Consider the following 18,957-nt stretch of genomic DNA (forward strand, 5'->3'; position numbering starts at 1 on the left):
AAATAAACCCTTTCTGTTCTCAACAAACACAAGTCAACTTCAAGCAGACAGATATGGTTTTTAAAGTCCTGTGACCATATGGAGCACAGCTAGAGTGTACATGGTAAGGATAGTAATCTATTTCTCCTCTCAATGGCAACAGTGCTGTCTTGTCAGATGATTATTTGTCTTTTTTTAAATAAAATGACAATCTAGGGCTCCAGTTATTGAATGCCGTCCATTCTCTACCATAAATCTCTAGTAGATATCAACTTAATCAGTTATGTACTGTATGCTTATAATATCTAAAAATAAAAGTTTGATATAAATAAGTGTCCTTTAGTGGCAGTATACTAAAGAATAGCCCTTTGCCTTCAGACAACCATTAAAATCATTTTAGCAATATAGGCAGCAGCTAAATATGATGACTGCAAAGGGTTAATATTGCAAAGTCCATCTGGTCTTTCTTTGCACCTGTTATGTGAAATAGGTTCATTGCTAATTATTTCCAGGATGTTGACATAAATGAACAGAACTGGTCCAGAACCAAGAGGAGTCATTTACATTTCTCAAAGTCACAATATTCTGCACAAAACTAATAATCCAGTACCATTTTAAATAAAAATTTGATAGAAAAGTATAACTAAATCTGATTTGTACCAATACATCAGGTGACATGAAAATTGACAGAAAGAGAGATAATTTCCACAGGACAAGATATTAGAAAGTGTAAAGTGCTGAAAGACCTCAATAATTATTTTAAAGCAGTACCAGAAAATTCCATTTTGATTATTTTTTAAAAATCCCGAAATCCCTAAACAAAACAAGCAAACAAAAGAACCTCTAAGTTTTCTGGCCTCCCAGATGTCAATTAATCCTTCATTTTAAGTAAAAAATCAGTGCATATGTTATTTAGGTAAGTAAAAACAGGAAATAAAGCCCTACCCTCAAATTGCAAGTTCTGTCCGATTAACGTTAAAAAAAGTCAACCAAATGTGGCATTCTGTATGATGACATAAGATCATCTTCTTTCTTTTCTCCCTTTTTAGCGCAAAGTTCAGGTGTGAATAAGATGCTTTGGTCCTGATACCAGACACCCAGAGTGCTGAGGATGGTGTGCAGTGAAGGCTGTTCACAGATCTCCTGTGTCCAACTTGAAGACTGGCGGGTGCATGCCTGGAGGGTAGGTGTTGCTACCAGCGGCCACTGACACTAGCAATGTGTGAGTGATACTGACGGGGTAGCCTCCCACTTGCTCCGCCTTCCAGGAAAGAGGTGCGTGCACTTGGTGGTTCAAAAAGCTTTCTTCGATTTTTATTTAGTTCTAGAGAGAGAAAGAGAGAATTGTTAGGAGCTCAGTGGTGAAGTTGTCTAATCTACAGGACATGGCAGCAGAGCTCAGAAAATGGTGACATAGGAGGGTTTTGGAGGGAAAGTCAACTCTGGTGGCAAAAGGAAAAGTTTTAGTTGCCGGTCAAGACATTTCTGAAGTGCTAGAAAGTCTGATATTAAATGGAGCATGTGGGTAGTGAGAGAACCAAGGACAGCAAATCGTTTTTATTGCAGTTTGTAGACTACCTGGGAGATATGTCATTCTCAGAACCCTCTGTACTCCTGATATACAAATTAAACAGTTTGAACTATCCCAAATGTCACTGCAGAGGCAAAGGGAGGGGGGGCCATTAAAGCTGGTGAAAGGCATATGAGAGGATGTATTACCAATGACACAGAAAATCATTACAGCTACTGAACTCATCCATGTCAAACACAGTAGTCATGAAATCACTGAAGTCAGACATGAAAAGAAGACCCCACACAGAAACACGAGAATAATGGAGGAGCACGATGAAGTGTTAAGCCACAGCCCGACGGCTCTCCTGACTCATGATGCGTCTGCTCCTTGAGTCAGAAAGAGTTCTATGAAGAACTGTATCAGCAGGAGTTTCCTTTGGATAAAAAAATCAACTTAGTAAAAATAGCAACAGTTTAGGAAATTATTATAACTGAAAACAACTTATACTTGAATTCAAGTTCTTAGGAAAAAACTAAGATGCTTTAATTTTAAAGAAACCAGAGTACTGAGAAAAACACAACTGACTTTGCCTTTCACCAACTAGAAATTACTAACCAGAAAGGTAAAAAATTAATTGGACCACCTTGTTTATCACTATGCAACCCCCTCCCCCCACCGCATATATTTACAAATCCTCAAACCAAGTGACGTAACTCGTGCTAATGAACTCATACCAGTAAAGAGAATTGTCATACACTGGAAATTAGCGTTCCAATAGCCACCAAACCCAAGTATCAAATAATGGGATATAGTTGATGTGATTAAAGTTGTCTTTTCTTTTCCTTTTTTTTTTTTTTTTTAAGGGAGTGGAGCCAGAGATCCCACACATGCATTTGTGCAGTACTCAGAACTTTTTCAACCCCGCACAGGTACAATCCCCTTTCAAATTCTGAAGTTGCACTGCAAGGTATGGCTGCACTAATGCTGGGGCTCAGGGACAAAAGACTCAAGTCGCAGGGTGCCGGCCACAGGTGGCTCAGGACAGCCATAGGGCCAAATGTGCACTTATCTCCCACATTCTGGAAGATAAACCAACACCCTTAATATTTCACCCCACTGCCTTCCAAAATGTAAATGTCTGCCCCAGAGGGGCGATGCAAGAGTGGAGATATCTCTCTTTTGTTCACAGTTAGGTCTTGGAGGGGAACAAAAATAAGTGACTTAGTGGTGCTTATTAAAGATAAGCACTTTTACAATTTGTTTTGTCCTATTTAAGCCTCCTTAAGGAGTAAAGGATACCACTATTCTCCATTTTATTTATATATTTTTTAAAGATTTTATTTGAGAGTGGGAGAGAGAGCGAGCATGAGCCAGGGGAGGGGCAGAGAAGCAGACTCCCCTGCTGAGCAGGGAGCCCGACATGGGACTCGATCCCAGGACCCTGGGATCATGACCTGAACCTAAGGCAGATGCTTAACCGACCGAGCCACCCAGGCACACACTATCCTCCATTTTAGGTATGAAAATTGAGTTTTAAAAATAGACAAAGTCCACACAGCTTTTAAGTGACAGGCTGAAACTATCTGCCTACACAAAGGTCCATGTCCTGGGCCCTCGGCTCCAGTGGTCCAACCACTGAGTAAAGAAGACCAACTGAGACATCAGGAATACAAATTTTAAAAATCGGTAGTTTCAAGTATGCCAGATAACAGAGCTGTACTTCAGATTTTACGATACCAAATTTATTTTTTAAACAGAAAAACATAGCTTTATAACTCTGGAGAAGCAAGGAAGATACCTGTATAAGCAAGACACATGCAGGCCTGCTTACAGAGGGCTACCTTCAAGTTCCTGCAGAGACACTGCCACAGTGACATTCCTACTAAAAGCTGAACACATGTATCTTGTTTAAAAAACAAACACAGAGATTCAGAAATCAAGACAGAATTTAATGTATTTAAATGCAACCATAGGAGACTTAAGAATAAATGAATCCCCTTAAAAGTACACGGCCTGGGAAAGTTTTATCACCTTCTAGTTAGAAGACTGTCTTTGGCCTGCATTTTCTCATGAGAGAGCAGCCCATGAACCAGGAGAACATTCCCATACTGTAGAGAAGGAAAAGGAATGAGCAGGTGAAACACCAGTCTCCCCTAGCACATGTAACATGTACAACTGAGCACATGAAGAAACTGGGCCACTGAAGACACATTTTTAAAAAAGACATTGAAAACTTTATTCTGAAAAGTCACATCAACTAGACTTTTGAGAGAATAAAATGACCATGAAGGAATTCGTCCATTCCCTAAAGAAATAATTTCTAAGGTGTATATTTCCAAAATGTGAAACAGAGCTAAATCTTCTAGAGATTATCAAAGATCAAGTCCTACTGAAGAGACTTTAATTTTTGTTGTTGTTTTTTACATTAAAAAGCAAACTCCCTTCTGATTTTTTTTCAAGTAAACCTAAGAGATAGTTTGGGAAAATACCAACCTTTTTCTTTGATATTCCAAGGTTCACACAATCCTGGCAGCTCTCAGGATCTTGTTGCGGGTCTGAACAGAGTCACAAACTAAAAGAATAGGTCGGGAAATGTTAGATCTACCTGAGGCCGTGGTGGGAAGCCTGTCAACAGGATGCTAAAGTCCCTTTTACCTTGTCCCTGTACATTTAGATAACCACTCACTAAAATACTCGGAGAGAAATCAAAGAATTTTAAAAAATCATAGATTTGAAAAAAAGACCTTTTTTTTCTCTCTGATCCATCTCTACTAGAGACAAATCCCCTCTCCTTCTATGACATTAAAAGAAATGTCTTCTGGCCCAAGATTAAAAACAGAATAAAACCTTATACTGAAAGAATGACCCTGATCACAAATTAAAAATCTATAAAATTTTAGAAAGGAATTTTGAGCAAAGTCTGTATCTAACCAAACTATGTAACCACAAGACAACGTGAGTAAAAGCTGCCCAGCTATCCTGCATCTATTCCTGGAAATGGAATGTTCTGAGACTAGAAATGAATGTCTTTGTTATCAGATGAGTTGAATTGGAAAAAGGAGCTTTTTGACAAAGGGTTTCTCAATAAAAACTTATTACTTGCAGAGAAAACAATTTACCAGGTTCAAACAAATACGCTCAACAAAGTAAGGCAAAATCATCCTTAAAATAATCAAATACTTCACACTGTGCAGAGAACATTCATAAGGCATCTATTCAAAGCCTCTAATTTACTTTAAAAGCAAGAAGACCTGTGAACCCCATTGAGAGAGGTGGTCTACAGAACCACACTGAGGAAAAAAAAAATTAAAGAAGATTCAAAACCCCTCCTGTTTCCCACTCTACTCCCCAAAACTCATCTGAAATATATCACAAATGTGTTCCAGAATAAAGGCCCCAATGATTTAGAAATACCTGCTTGTTGCTGGGAGCTTTACAAAGTTTGGGTGCACAAAGAAATAACTTAATTTTCATTATATGGTCCCTGACATTCCATGATTCTCTAGTGAATAATTCTAGAACATAAACTTCTCTGGGATAAATGTGCTGGCCCACAAGCATATTTTTACGCTATAGGCTCAGTGATTGTGTGAGTTAATCAAATTTCAAGTAGTATATTAATTTCTTTTTTAAATTAATAAAAGAATGTGAACATATATAAAGTTAATTTGGGTCTAGAAATAGCACTTTAGGGCTGAGCTTCAGAGTAAACAAACTGAAAGCCTATTGCCACAGGTAGTAAAAAAAGAAAGAACAAAAGAGTGTATTGCTAATCATATACACTGTTAAAACTGTAGGTTATTTTCACTACACCTGATGACATAGCGCTTGGAAGGACAGACCTTACAAACGGAAGGTAACCTTACACAATTACCTATTCCAACCCACCTTCATGGTTAAGAAACTAAAACCAAATGAGGTTTGGAAACTCTCCCAAGGACTAATGACTTGGCAGAGGCAAAGCTCAGATCTCCTTATGTGAATATAGTGCTCTTTCTACTATACCAAGCTGATCTTATGAACAAACAAGAAAAAGCATCTGCCCTGTGGAGTTTCATTAATGCAACCAGTTGGGTACACAGGACGGGAGAAGACTTCTCAAACTGACCTGCAGAGCTCTATCCACGGAGGAGCCTAACAGGCAGCTCAATGGCTGAATTTCCACCCTTATTTCAAAGCTGCTTTGCTTGTATGTGCTTCAGGTAGTAGGTCTATATATAAGATTTCCTGAGGAACTTAGGAGGGGGATGCAATCTTGGGCTAAAATGAAATGGAAAACCACTGAGGTTTTCATTTTATTTGCTGATCTGATCAGTGAATGCTGTTTGGAAAGGACTTGCACTGGTTGGATGCCTCTGCTGGCCTCATAGAGGCACAGCCTGCAAAAATCCATGTTTTGAAAAGGCAAAGTCATTTTCCCACCACCCGATACTGGGCTTCTGTCCTTCGTGTCTCTGTCTTTGAGAAACTGGCACACATACAACATTGACATTAATGAACTTCATCAGAACTTCTTCAAAAAGTAACCTCATTTTTTTTTGCCCCTGATATCTTCCTCATATTTCTCTCTAACCTTTTTGAGGTACACGGTTATGTATTTGCAGATTCCTGACTCACCATCCAGCTTAATTCCTCTTAAATGGCAGGTACTCAGGAAATACACATAAGAGCATTTTCTAATACATAGAATATGCAACAGATACACAAAAAAGGTGGTCTGGGAGACAGACAACATTATTTTCCTTCATTCTGTAACTACACTCAGGATACACCCTTCTGTGACTCACAAATTCTATTAAGAGTTTGGGAAAATTTTAAAAGCAAGACAATACTGCCAGATTCCAGCTATACCAAGGATCATTCTCTTCTTCCCTGGTGCAATGATCTCAGTTGGCATACAAGGATACATGCAGCTGGGAACATGACAGCCAATCCAGAATAATTATTCACTAACCCAATGATTATTGCTTAACACAGCCACAAAAAGGAGAATTCCACCTCTCCCCCATTCTTGTGTTCTGCCAAGGGCAATTTTGGTTGGATCTTTCTGAAGAGATCTGTTTTAAAGAACAATATTGTCAAGGCAGGTTTTCAGGCAATGCCTTGAAGGAGCAGTAGGGATGTTCTCAGCATTTGTCACACTGTTAGTGGGAGAACAGTCTAGAATCACAACCACAAGGTGCCAGTGTAGTAAGCAAGTGGTTGATGGACAGAACCAGCCCCACTGGCTGAGGACACTGGCAGAGGTTATTCAGGTTTTAAAATAAGAGTATGAGCACTTATATTCACCTGAGATTGCAAGCAGCATTTTCCTCCTGGCACCAAAAGTTGTAATTCCCAGCTCCTTCAGATCCTGATCTGTGAGAGTGAGGAATGTTTGAAGATCGATCTGTGGGTGAAAAAGTAATCTATAACCAATACATTAAGCACTTATTTTCTTTCTCACTAAAAGTTCAACTCATTATTACACATATTCCATTCGTTAATTATGCTCTGCCTACTTCCAAAAAGGAACGGTGGTGTCACAAACCAAGGGGATAAGGGCTAAGTAATAAAGGTGGTGAAATGAAAGTGATTATTCTAGCATAAGACTTAGGCTAAGCCAGTTATTTACTGCAACTGAGATTAAATATTTACGTCTTAGCATTCTGGCAGCCAGAGCAAAAAGGGAAGAACAAATTCTACAGTTTTGGGGAACTGATAAAAGGAAGAATACATACCTGGCCAGAAGAGAGAAAATATTTCTTAGCTTTGCATTCTGAATTGGTTAAGTATAGCTCTATAAAAGGAAATTGAATAATACCATATCTGGTATCCTCCACTGTGTTCTTCATAAGAATGAGAGAAGAATTCCTAGATTACATCAGATACATGGTTCACTTGGCTCAGCCCAGCAAATTATCTCCAACAGTGGCATACAAGAGGTATTTCCAGGAACAATATAATTGCCCTCTCTGGCATTGGCAATAAAGTGTGGAGGGAAGTAGCTCAAGAATCCCACCCTTCCTTTTAAGACAATGTGGAGGAACAGAAAGGTAATGGGCTCTGAAGCCAGAGAGCATTGGCTTTCTATTCTGCCTCTGCCATTACTAGTTGTGGGCACTTAGGGTTGACAATACTGTACCTTACAGGGCTCCAGTGGGCATTAAAAAAATTGGAGATATGAAGCAATGGGCTCACCAAAGGCATAAAATAACTGACAGCTATGGTTAGTAATTATGTATTTAGACATATCATCTATGAAAGTGGCTAAATAAATATTCAACTTGCTCACAATAAACTAAACCCCACAAGGTCACTTAATGGGGAATTCTTATTAAGTGATAGCTGAGTATTAGAAAATAACCTACATGACAGAAACAACCAAATTTATACTTTCATTCAAATTATATAGAAATTAATTTGAGATATTGTTTTCATTTTGTTTTGTTTGTTTTTTTTTTGTTTTTAAAGATTTATTTATTTGAGAGAGAGAGACAGTGAGAGCAGGAACACAAGCAGGGGGAGTGGGAGAGGGAGAAGCAGGCCTCCCGCTGAGCAGGGAGCCCGATGTGGGACTCGATCCCAGGACCCTGGGATCATGACCTGAGCCGAAGGCAGACGCTTAATGACTGAGCCACCCAGGCACCCCTCTTTTTCATTTAGAAGGTATATCCAGATCTTGGAAAACCTTTTCATTTATCATGTCTAAAGATATGTTTTTAGAAATTCAATTAAATAGAGATTCTCTATTTTAGGGATCCTCTCTTTTTAAAGGGCAAGAGAGTAAATATTTTAAGCTTAGTGGGCCAAATTATCTCTGTTGCAACTATTCGACTCTGCTATTTTAGCTTGAAAGCAGCCATAGACAGTATGTAAATGAATGAGTGTGGCTGTGTTTCAATAAAACTTTATTTACAGGCAGGTTTGCAGGCTACAGTTTGCTGACCCCTGCTCTAGCTAATATATATTCACTAAAGGCAATCTGGCTTTATATTATCATGTTTTCTTCCTTCTTGGAGTAAATGGATAAGAAGTACTTTTAAGATACAAATGTAGTGATCCAAAGGGGTACATGCACCCCAATGTTTATAGCAGCAATGTCCATAATAGCCAAACTATGGAAAAAGCCAAGATGTCCATCAACAGATGAATGGATAAAGAAGATGTATATATATATATATATATATATATATATATATATATATATATATACACACACACATATATACACACACATACACACACAATGGAATATTATGCAGCCATCAAAAGGAACGAAATCTTGTCATTTGCAACAACGTGGATGGAACTAGAGGGTATTATGCTAAGCGAAATAAGTCAATCAGAGAAAGACATGTATCATATGATTTCACTGATATGAGGAATTCTTAATCTCAGGAAACGAACTGAGGGTTGCTGGAGAGGTGGCGGGTGGGAGGGATGGGGTGAATGGGTGATAGACATTGGGGAGGGTATGTGCTATGGTGAGTGCTGTGAACTGTGTAAGACTGATGAATCACAGACCTGTACCTCTGAAACAAATAACACAATAGATGTTAAAAAAAAAAGAAGATAGCAGGAAGGGAAAAATGAAGGGGGGAAAATCAGAGGGGGAGACGAACCATGAAAGACTATGGACTCTGAGAAACAAACTGAGGGTCCTGGGGCGGGGGATGGGTTAGCCTCGTGATGGGTATTAAAGAGGGCATGTATTGAATGGAGCACTGGGTGTTATACGCAAACAATGAATCATGGAACACTACATCAAAAACTAATGATGTAATGTATGGTGATTAACATAACATAATAAAATAAAATTTTAAAAAAAGTACCTTTAATAAATTTATTTCTATGCTTTAAATAGTAAATAAATATAGATAAAACAAATCCAGAATATCATTGAATAACAACTAATCTTTCACTTCAAAACCTTCTTTGGACAAGTTAAAATACTTCTGCCCTTGAACTTCTCACTCAGCTACCCTTGTCTAACCTGCAAAACTAAATAAGTAAATGCAATTTTTTAATGCGTTTGATGAGGAAAGTGTTATTCAACTTCGAAAATCCTCAGTTAAATGAACACTAATTTAGATTCGGGGAAAAGAAAACAAAATCAATATACCCTGAAATCCAATACACACATGACAACTTTTTTTGGTGTTAAAAAACAAAAAGTTCACCAATTAAACTTAATTACTTATTGAACCATGGGCAATACATTAAATTTATGATATAAACTGCATAATAAAAATCTTAGATTCTTTTTGATGGATATGTGCTTGGGAATTGGTGACTTAATCAGATGTTCTCTAGCACGAACTAAGCCAAACTAGCATGAAACTTAAACCACGTCTGGATTTGAAAAATACATACATTTATAGAAATATTCTAACTTTCTGTTCCACTGGCTTTGCTGTGCTGTGCCCTAGTAATATGACAGCATTAATAGAAAGAATCATGTTCAGGGACTCTTCTCTTTAAGTCCTTGCATAATAGCCATGGCTGATCGGTTTGACCAAAATCCATGGTGGTGGTGTTTCAGAAGACGTTGCATTTCTTAGTTCAGGCAAAAGCCAAGCAGTAAATTAATGAATAAATTAACATATATAAAAAGCACATTCTATTTTGAGGGAACAGATTGAGTAACATGACGAAGATGGGTTCAAAAACAACCATAGATATTTATTTCAGATGCTGTTTTTTAAGTGCCATAAATAAAGATAAAGATAAAGATAAAGGACTGAAATTACCTTAAATACAGACTCTGCTGCTGAGAGAGCTGTGAATCAATACACTGATTAGGTCCTTTAGCTAAAATTGGGGAAGGTGTGTTTTTGGAAACACAATTTTCTGTATTTCTGCTATCCTGTGTTTACTCGTTGCACTAAATAAATAAGAAATGAGATGACATTTTTCCTAGCAGCAAAAACAAGTTATGAGACTTCAGTAAATGCTCACTGAAAGCACAGCCATAGGTCAATAAGTGATTTCATTCTAGAAGCCATCATACATACAACCCAAATGAAGATGCCCGGGAAAATAAACAAATAGTGACTGACCTCTTGTTGCTGGAAGACGTCTGTGTATTTGCCCAGGCCCAGTTTGCTAAAGAGCTCAGGGAGGTCAGAGCCTTTGAAAGAGCTGTTCAAGTTACAGCCATTGCTTCCTGTCAGCGAAGAAATGCAGTCCATGTAATTGCTACTGCTGAGATAGTGCTCCGCTGGAAGGCAAAGGAGAGACAGGCTTGAAGTGTAAATGCCCAGAGACAAGATGGTTTAATAAAAAGTTTTAATCACTCAAATATTTTAGATTTCATTGTTGGGCTGAACAGGGCAGGAGCTGCAGAAATACAGCAACTCTTTACTGAAACGCTGGCTTTTCATTAATGCAATGCTAGTTATTGCTTTCAGGGAGGCTCTTGCCATTAAGAAGCTACACTTGGGAGGCTGCAACTCAGCAACAGCGCCTCTGTAGTTAATAATCATTAATCATATTCTCCCTGAGCATTCGGAAACATTTGCTCTTTATAATTGATTTGATGTGAATTAAATGAGAAATTGGAAGAAAGATCCCTGGGATACAATAAAGGTGTGGAAAGTTACTCTAAGTCCAGGCTCCTTTTGGAAAGCAGGATGGCCCACTGTATCCACACCTGTGCCTTCCTGCTGTCAAAGGAACTGGAGAATATTGCAACATGTAAATCTCATTCCTTACAAAAATATAATTGGGCAGTTAGTTCACAAAACAGAGCACTTTTAAAATTAAGAGCAAATATGAAGGGTAAGAATGGTGCTGGAGTTTCTGGATTTAACTTATGACAGAAACAAATCTATCTCTTGAGAAAAATTCTAAGACAGCAACGCTGAACTTGACTCTGCGGCTGATTTGGTGGGCAAAGATTTTTTCAGGTTGTCTGTGGTTCTCAGGCCCAATAACATGCGCTGCTGGGTGACGGACTAGTGAGCCATGCCTAGTACTTGACCAACTACACAAACACTCTTCCAGAGATGCTTTGGAGAGCCTAGCACAGCTGTGTAGCCATCCCTACCTCCCTGACCAACAACTGGCTCTCATCCATGTGGGAATTCTTCCTCTTATACTGAAGTTGAAGCTTCAGGAAGGATTCCGAGACTGATGCGGGCAGAGGGCGCTCACCTAGCTAATTAGATACATCAAATATCTCCTTTGGTCAAATCTAAGAATCCTGTTCTGTACTGTTTTGTGTGCCACTAATCACTTTCTCTGGCCCTTTCATCTCCCAATTGAGAGTATATATACTTTCTATACCTCAAGTAGAAGGAATTTCCTAATCAAGTTTCTCTTTCTCTTAAAAATAGAGAACTGGCTGGCTCAGTTGGTGGAGCATGTGACTCTTGGTCTTGGGGTCATGAGTTCAAGCCCCACAATGGGTATGGAGCCTACTTAGAACTTTTAAAAAGTACATATTAAAAAAAAACAGATGTTTTATCTCTTGTGGAGAGAAAGTATAGAGAAAAGGACCCAGATCAAGCCCTGCGCCTCCCCCAAACACTTAAAGGTAAGGACCCAAAGTCATCAACCCATTGAGGCGCTGGGTTGAGGCTGAAACAAAGCAGAGTGTGAAGAGCACACGGGAGGAACTGCTGGAGTTGACAACGTGGAGGTTACTGGCAGGATGACCATATAATTTACTGTCCAATGATATACATTTACGTTCTTTGAGAATAAAAGAGGGAGTTACTGAGAATCACACTGGAACAACTGGTGTAAACAGGGAAGTCTGAAGAAAACCTGGACATTGGTGATTTTGAAAAGGGTGTCAAGAAAAATTATCTAAAACTGTGCTGTTGATACAGTAACCACTGGCCACATGTAGCTACTGAGCACCTGAAATGTGGGCAGTGGGAATGAAAATGTTCTGTAAGATTATAAAATCTGCTCATACCAGATTTTGAAGATAGCACAAAAAAAGAATGTAAAATATCTCATGTCTTTATATTGATTACATGTTTAAATGATAAGATTTTACATACATTGGGCTAAGCAAATATATTAGTAAAGTGTGAAAAAAAAGATGTTTTAAAATAAAATATTCTTAGTGATATTATGGTACATAATTTCCTTTATATTTCTTTTTATCTTAACTACTTGTAGTTTCTATATTGTTTTAAACTCCCTCTGCTCTTAAAACATCTAACAAAAGGCAACCAACTCTGTTTCCTTTATCATTCTTTCTTATTAATGAGTTCCCTATCTGAACTCTAATCCTGAACTTCAATGCAGCAAAGTTGCACAGTCGATTTTAATTATCCAGGGTTAAATGAAGGGAAAGGAGATAAAGACAGAAAAAGAGAGGCACAAAACAAATTTATACTGAGCAGAGATCATTTCCAGCCCTAGATCTGCATCCAGCACCAGGCTGCCTCTCGGCTCCACGCTTGTGTAGTGGTGGGGTGCCCTGCCTGGACAAGTATCCAGGCTACTGCTGTCAGTATACTTGCAATATGTTTTCTTATTTTGACTTGGCTGACACCATGACCGTCCTTTTCAAATCTGAGACTCTTGACAACATGGCCGACCTGACTGACGGTAACAACTGACGGTAGACCACGTCTACTACACTCGTTCAGATTGCCTTTCTTCAAGTATTCTTCAGATACTCCACGCTATGTGTTTCACGATTCCAGAGTCATCAAAATCCTTGAAAAAGGCCATTAGGGGCCTATCTTGTGATTACTATTGTCAATTCTCGTCTGCTTACCTATTTTAGTTATACAGCCCAGAAGTGTGGGTCCTGTTACAGACGAAACCACTGGACTTGTTCTGAGTCTCAACCACATTTATTCAAAGCCAGAGCCTCTGTGCTTTAAACTCTTTTTTCTATTTATGCCAATTCGGCTGTATCTTGCCAGTTTAAAAAAATCAGATCTTGCCCTTCACCTTTAGTAGCTATCCACCGGGCAGACTTACTTCTATTTTCCAAGATGCTAATGTGATCACATTCGGCTCAACTCCTTTCCATCGTCATCTTTTCCTCATCATCTGGATGTTTGTGTGAGCGTGACTCATCCATACACTCATTCAACAAACCTTTACTGAGTGCCTAGTAGGTGTCAGAACTGTTAGACATTTGGGAAGAAATAACAAACAAGGCGCAGCCTAACAGACTGCTCAGCACACGGGCACGTAGTAAGTGCCTGCTGAATGAATGAATGTGTTTCCTAGCTTGTAAAGCTCAAATTCTCCACAAGTATAAAAGTGTAAGTATAACAAGTGCTAAGTGAAAGCACAGACAAAAGGCAGTGGAAGCAGAGAACTGCACTATCTACTTCACCTGGAAAAATAGGGAAGGCTTCCCAGAGGAGTGGCATATGATTATGCCAAATACTTGAAGGCAGGGGGTCCAGAGTTTATATTTGAACATCACCCTAAATCAAATAGACAAATTCTAGACTGATTATATCTAAAAGTATGATGAAAAGTCAAAGCTCACTTGATTTGTTTTGTTTACGTTTAGGGCTGCCAACAGAAGCTGCAAATTCACTAGGACTCGGGGGTCCTATTCCATTTCGGTCCCTCCAGTTATCAGATTCACTTCCACTTCCCAAGTGTTCACGACTGTTGGACCTCGAGAGGGACATTGATGAGCCCTGTAAATAATCAAAACCAAATGAGGACATATTTAATAAGGTAGCTTTCCTGAGATTTAAGGAGAAAAGAATCTACATTAGACCATCACCAATTACTTCTATTGTTAACCACTGCAGGTTCCCACACATGCTGATTCTCAAGAGTCTGTGGTACCTGTCTATATAGCCTCTGTCCTTCAACCACCAAGGACACCTGGTAATATACGCAGTGAAGTCTTTCCCCTTCATTATCAGAGTGCCCAACAGAGTTCTGAGAGCCCCCAGTATAAAGACTTGCTCCTATAAGGTTTAGAGCAGTGGATACTGAGAGTCCTCCCTATTTTGGGGAACCACAAAACAAATCTTCCAGCTGGTATCGCAGAGATTCTCTGCCTTGGATCACCTACCAAGGACAAACGGGAAGATGGTGTGGCTAGACCCAAAGCTTTGACAGGAATAGAAGTGAGTCAGAGTGGAGAGAGGGCTGCCATCTCTTCCATGTGACCCTCATCCAAAGAATGATAGGGTCTTTCCAATAAGTTACAAATACCTGAAAAAATTTACCTTTTTTAGTTCCCCCCAAATAAAAATAAAAATTTAAAAGATCTCAACGTTTGCACTGAATTTGCATTTACTTATTCATTTATTTAATCACTGGTACTTTTCTTTGTACTGTATCTATAGTATTCAAGTCAGGATTCTCTGATTTTCAAAGTAGTATGTTTGTTGGGGAATTCTAAGAGAATCTTTCACTATTCAGTAAATTCACTTAATTCAGTCTCACAGCAGCATAACCATGCCCTTCCTTTTTAATACTTTTTTCCTCAAGGCATCATGACCACACTTCCCAGGCTACCCCCTGCAGCTTTGTAGGATCTTCTTCCCCTTTTCCACTCCAAATGTCACATGACCCTGGGCTTGGCCCTAGCATTCCTTTTCATCTCTCTCTACACATTCTCATTAAGTAATCTCAACCTCTTTCCGAGCTTAATGACAACCATGACTTCCAACTTTTTACCTCCAGATTTGACTTCCCTATTGAAATTTATAATCATGGAATTGCCAATCTGACATTCCATTTTACTGTCCTGTAGGCATTTTAAACTTAGAGTGCTTGAAATTGAATTGTTGATTACTCATCCCCACTAGCTACACCCATACACACTCCTCCCCCAGAATTCCTACATCTCACCCAGAGCTACTGAGGGCTGTTCTCAGCCCTCCTTCCCCTACCACATCAAATCCATCAACAAATTCTATTGATGTCATCTCTAAACATACTCCAAATCTGCCCACCTCTCTCCATCTCCACAACTGTCACCTATTGCCTCCTTACGAACATTTTATTCTACTCTTGCCTCCTACCCCAATACCCATTTTCCATAAAGCAACTAGGTTGATTTTTTAAAAGCAAATTAGAACAAATGATACCTTCTGTATAGTCTTATAATGCTTTTCCAGTACTTTGCCATGGGCTGAGGTGCTCCCTAACTGATCCTCTGCCTCTCTAACTCTCAGCCTTCAACACTCCACCACCCTACCAAGCTTCTGCTCCATGAACTTAACAGCTGGTTCTGACTTCAGGTGATCAAGGCCTATTACTGTTTCTCTAGATCTTCACAAGGCTGGGCCTTTCTTGTCATCTAGGTCTTAGCTTAAATGTCATCTGCTCATAAAGGCCTGCTATGACAACCTAATCTAAAGCAGTCTCTGTTTCATATTTATCAGGGATTTTTATTACCTAAAGACTTCTTGTTTATTTGTTTTGTATCTCTCTGTACACACCAAAAGAAAGTTCTCTCCATGAAACCAAGAACCTGTGTTCAAGCATTGTATCCCTAAAACTGTGTCGAGAACACAAAAGGTGTTTAATAAATATTTGTGGAATTAATCTATAGATACATTTTCCTGCATCTATGGGATGCCCTTTGCTGACTTTTGGGAAGGGGCAGAGGGAAGGAAGGCTCCTGAGACCAAAGAAATGGTGTTTTCAGTTAAAACCATCTTTAATATTTTACTTCAACCAAGATAAATCCAGTGTAGCAAGGGAAATAAGAATATGCTCAAAACTGGCAACTACCAGAAAAATGTCAATGAGATCATTACTGTAGTAAAAATACATTCACCTAAGATCTAAGCAGACTTAATACACACAGCTCTATCAGACCTGGCTAAACATGGTGATTTCTAAAAACATTAAGCAAAACGTAATCTTGTGATATCAGTTCATTATCTACTCACTAATTTAAAGTACCACAAAGTACAGCTCATCTCCATTCTTGGATTTGTAAGACTTAAAATAATCAGACAACCTCATTACTCTTAGTGGTGGTGAAATTAAAAACCATCTTTGATTCCCAATGCATGTTTTTATTTGCTTCAGAGAATATGCGGCAGAGATGGGTAGCAAACAGAGAAGGAAAAATCCCAGACCTTTCGTAGTTCTGTTGATGTGACAGAGATATTGCAGGTCAAAGCAGCCTTTTGTTTAACCTTTTGTGTCTCAATATTTGATCAAGTGGATAGGGTCATATTTTTGAGTCTTGGAGAAAACAAAAGAATGCCTCAAGCTGCCTGCTTCTTATCTGAAGGAGCTCTTTGGAACAGACTCATTTCTCAAAGCTGCCCTAAAAAAACTAGAAACAACTGCTCAAGTCTAGCTTCTCAGAAATCTGAATAAGAAGCTCAAAGCATCAAATTCTTGCCTCAGGCAAGCTTCCTAGAGCAGGAAATTCTGTGTGCCTTGATCCTGGCGCACTGAGGGAGCAGCCCACACCCATCAGAACCTATTGGCTAAACATGCTTCTTCTCATAGATCAGCATTCTACTTGTCCATTTGGTTTTGTTTTGCTTTGTTTGGAAAAGAATAAGGAAAAATGAGTGTTTCTTGCCACCTTCTAATTTCAAAATATTAGTGCTGTAAGCAGAGATGTGGTTAATCCTTTAATAAAAATTTTTTAAGTTCTGTTTTACCCCAGGTCCTTCTCCATCCCACCCTGTCCCTATGTCCTAACCCAAAGAAGCAATCCTCACTGCTCAGTTTTTAAGCCCTCTGACCTATAGCTGAATAAAGGGAAAGGCATGCATGTGCAGATAGCAACTGCTGCATAATATTAGATCTTACTATTGTAAAGGACACTTTCATCCCCTTTCAATGGATTTGGGATGCATGAGGGAAAGGTTCAAGTCTTACACAACAGGGAAAATCTAGAACACCATTACCAAAGAAAGTGTGGTTATATCTTTTCATCAGCACTGTTGAAGGGGCTGTAAATAAAAACAGGTTACATGGTGAAAGCCCATGACTGATCTAGCTGCTCACACCCTCTCCCCCATCTTCCAGTGTGAACAGGTTGCTAGACATTAGCCAGGAAGGGGGGAACAGGCTAGCCCAAGATAGCCAAAGCAAGAAAAGCCACAGGAGGGAGTTCAGCCATTGAGCTGGGACCCTGCACATCTCTGCCTCCAGAAAGTGGTCTATCCATCCTTGGACAGGGGCTGGAGCAGAAGAGTCTTTTAGGTTCTGAAATAACTTCTGTATCATCCTCCTAGTGTTACACCCCTTGAGAGCAGTGTTTCTAGAAGGGTGTCAGCATCAGAATCATACTAGGCTTTCGCTGAAAATGTAGATTCTTGATTCTTCTCCTTATCTGATGAATGAGTTTCTGAAGGAAGTATGTGCATTTCTACCAAGCTCTCCAAAGTGAATCTTCTATCTGTTAAGCTATGGCGACATGGTTCTAGATCATTTACTTATCACCTTTGCTATGTACCCTCTTGGGTTAAACCATTAATAACAGAAGTATAAGGAAATTTTTAAAAAATAAACTCGTCCTTTCTGTAACACCTACTGCCATGACCTCAAGTAAGACACTTAACTGATCAGGGCCTGTCTTTCCTCACTGGGAGCTTGCAGCTCTGAATAAGCTTGTGGATAAAAATGCACTATATAAATCACAAAGAAATAAATTATGTGATTTAAGATAATTGTTCTTAGCACACTATGTGTTCATATAATACTCTGAGGTATTCCTTTGGATATAAAAAGCAAATCTAGTTTGAATGTGGAATAATACTTCCAGCAGTGAGCTTTCATATACATAATCTCAACTTTCAGCCAGTGCTTGGTTTTCTTCAGGGTAAAGTTCTCCATTTGAAAGAATAGTAGCTGCTCAATATTATGAGAACTTACCACACACCATGCTACATACTGGACACTTTCTTCCAAGTCATCCTCAAAACAACTCAAATGAGAAAACAGGTTCAGAGGGGAGAAGTCACTCCTCAGAGCTGTCCATGTATCAGTGGTGGCTGTCAGGCCCCATAGTCCATTCACTTGACTACTACATTATCAGAATGATCATTTCAACCGGTAATGCTGCTGGTCTTTGAGAACACAACTGAATTAGCATTTCTAGGGTAAAATATTTCATCTCTGAAACTACAGAAACACGATCAACCACCTAACACTCTACTCCGCCAAAGGCAAGGGTAACTGAAACTGATGACCATAGGTGCATCAACTAAAAGCCTAAGAATCAGCACAGCAGTTTTAAGGTCCCTGCCAACAAAAGGAAAGCTTATTTTCTCTCAGAGCTATAATGGCAGAAAGAGGAGTGTGCCTCCTAGAGCCTCACAATTTTTCATAATTGTTCCTACATTCTGGCTGCTTGACAGTAACTTCAGTCTTTAAATACAGGCTGCCAGGTTGCTACTGTTAAGTCTGACAATGAAATTCATAAGAGACTGTTCTTTTTAGTATTTTTTTTTACACTTAAAAACAATGGGAAAAATTGTATTTTGCTTTTGCCTTTCATCAACAGTCTAATTTATTACAAGGAAAATTGGTGGAGAAAAGAAGGTCAATCTACAATT

At 39.0% G+C, this 18,957-nt stretch overlaps 1 protein-coding gene across 1 annotated transcript in view; it reads right to left on the bottom strand.

Moving 5' to 3' along the window:
* Window positions 1-1,172: 1,172 nt before the first annotated feature.
* Window positions 1,173-18,957, bottom strand: part of BICC1 (BicC family RNA binding protein 1) — a 304,648-nt gene continuing 286,863 nt past the window's right edge. The window contains exons 18-21 of the mRNA XM_028123991.2: window positions 13,947-14,103; window positions 10,534-10,694; window positions 6,782-6,881; window positions 1,173-1,303 (exon numbers count right to left, since the gene is read on the bottom strand). Of these exons, the coding sequence (XP_027979792.2) occupies window positions 1,173-1,303; window positions 6,782-6,881; window positions 10,534-10,694; window positions 13,947-14,103 (549 nt within the window). The remainder of the gene's footprint in view (window positions 1,304-6,781; window positions 6,882-10,533; window positions 10,695-13,946; window positions 14,104-18,957) is intronic.

Source organism: Eumetopias jubatus, unplaced genomic scaffold (assembly GCF_037043125.1).
Source record: "Eumetopias jubatus isolate StellerSeaLion01/CBP00866 unplaced genomic scaffold, mEumJub1_p1.0 scaffold_17, whole genome shotgun sequence".
NCBI lineage: Eukaryota > Metazoa > Chordata > Mammalia > Carnivora > Otariidae > Eumetopias > Eumetopias jubatus.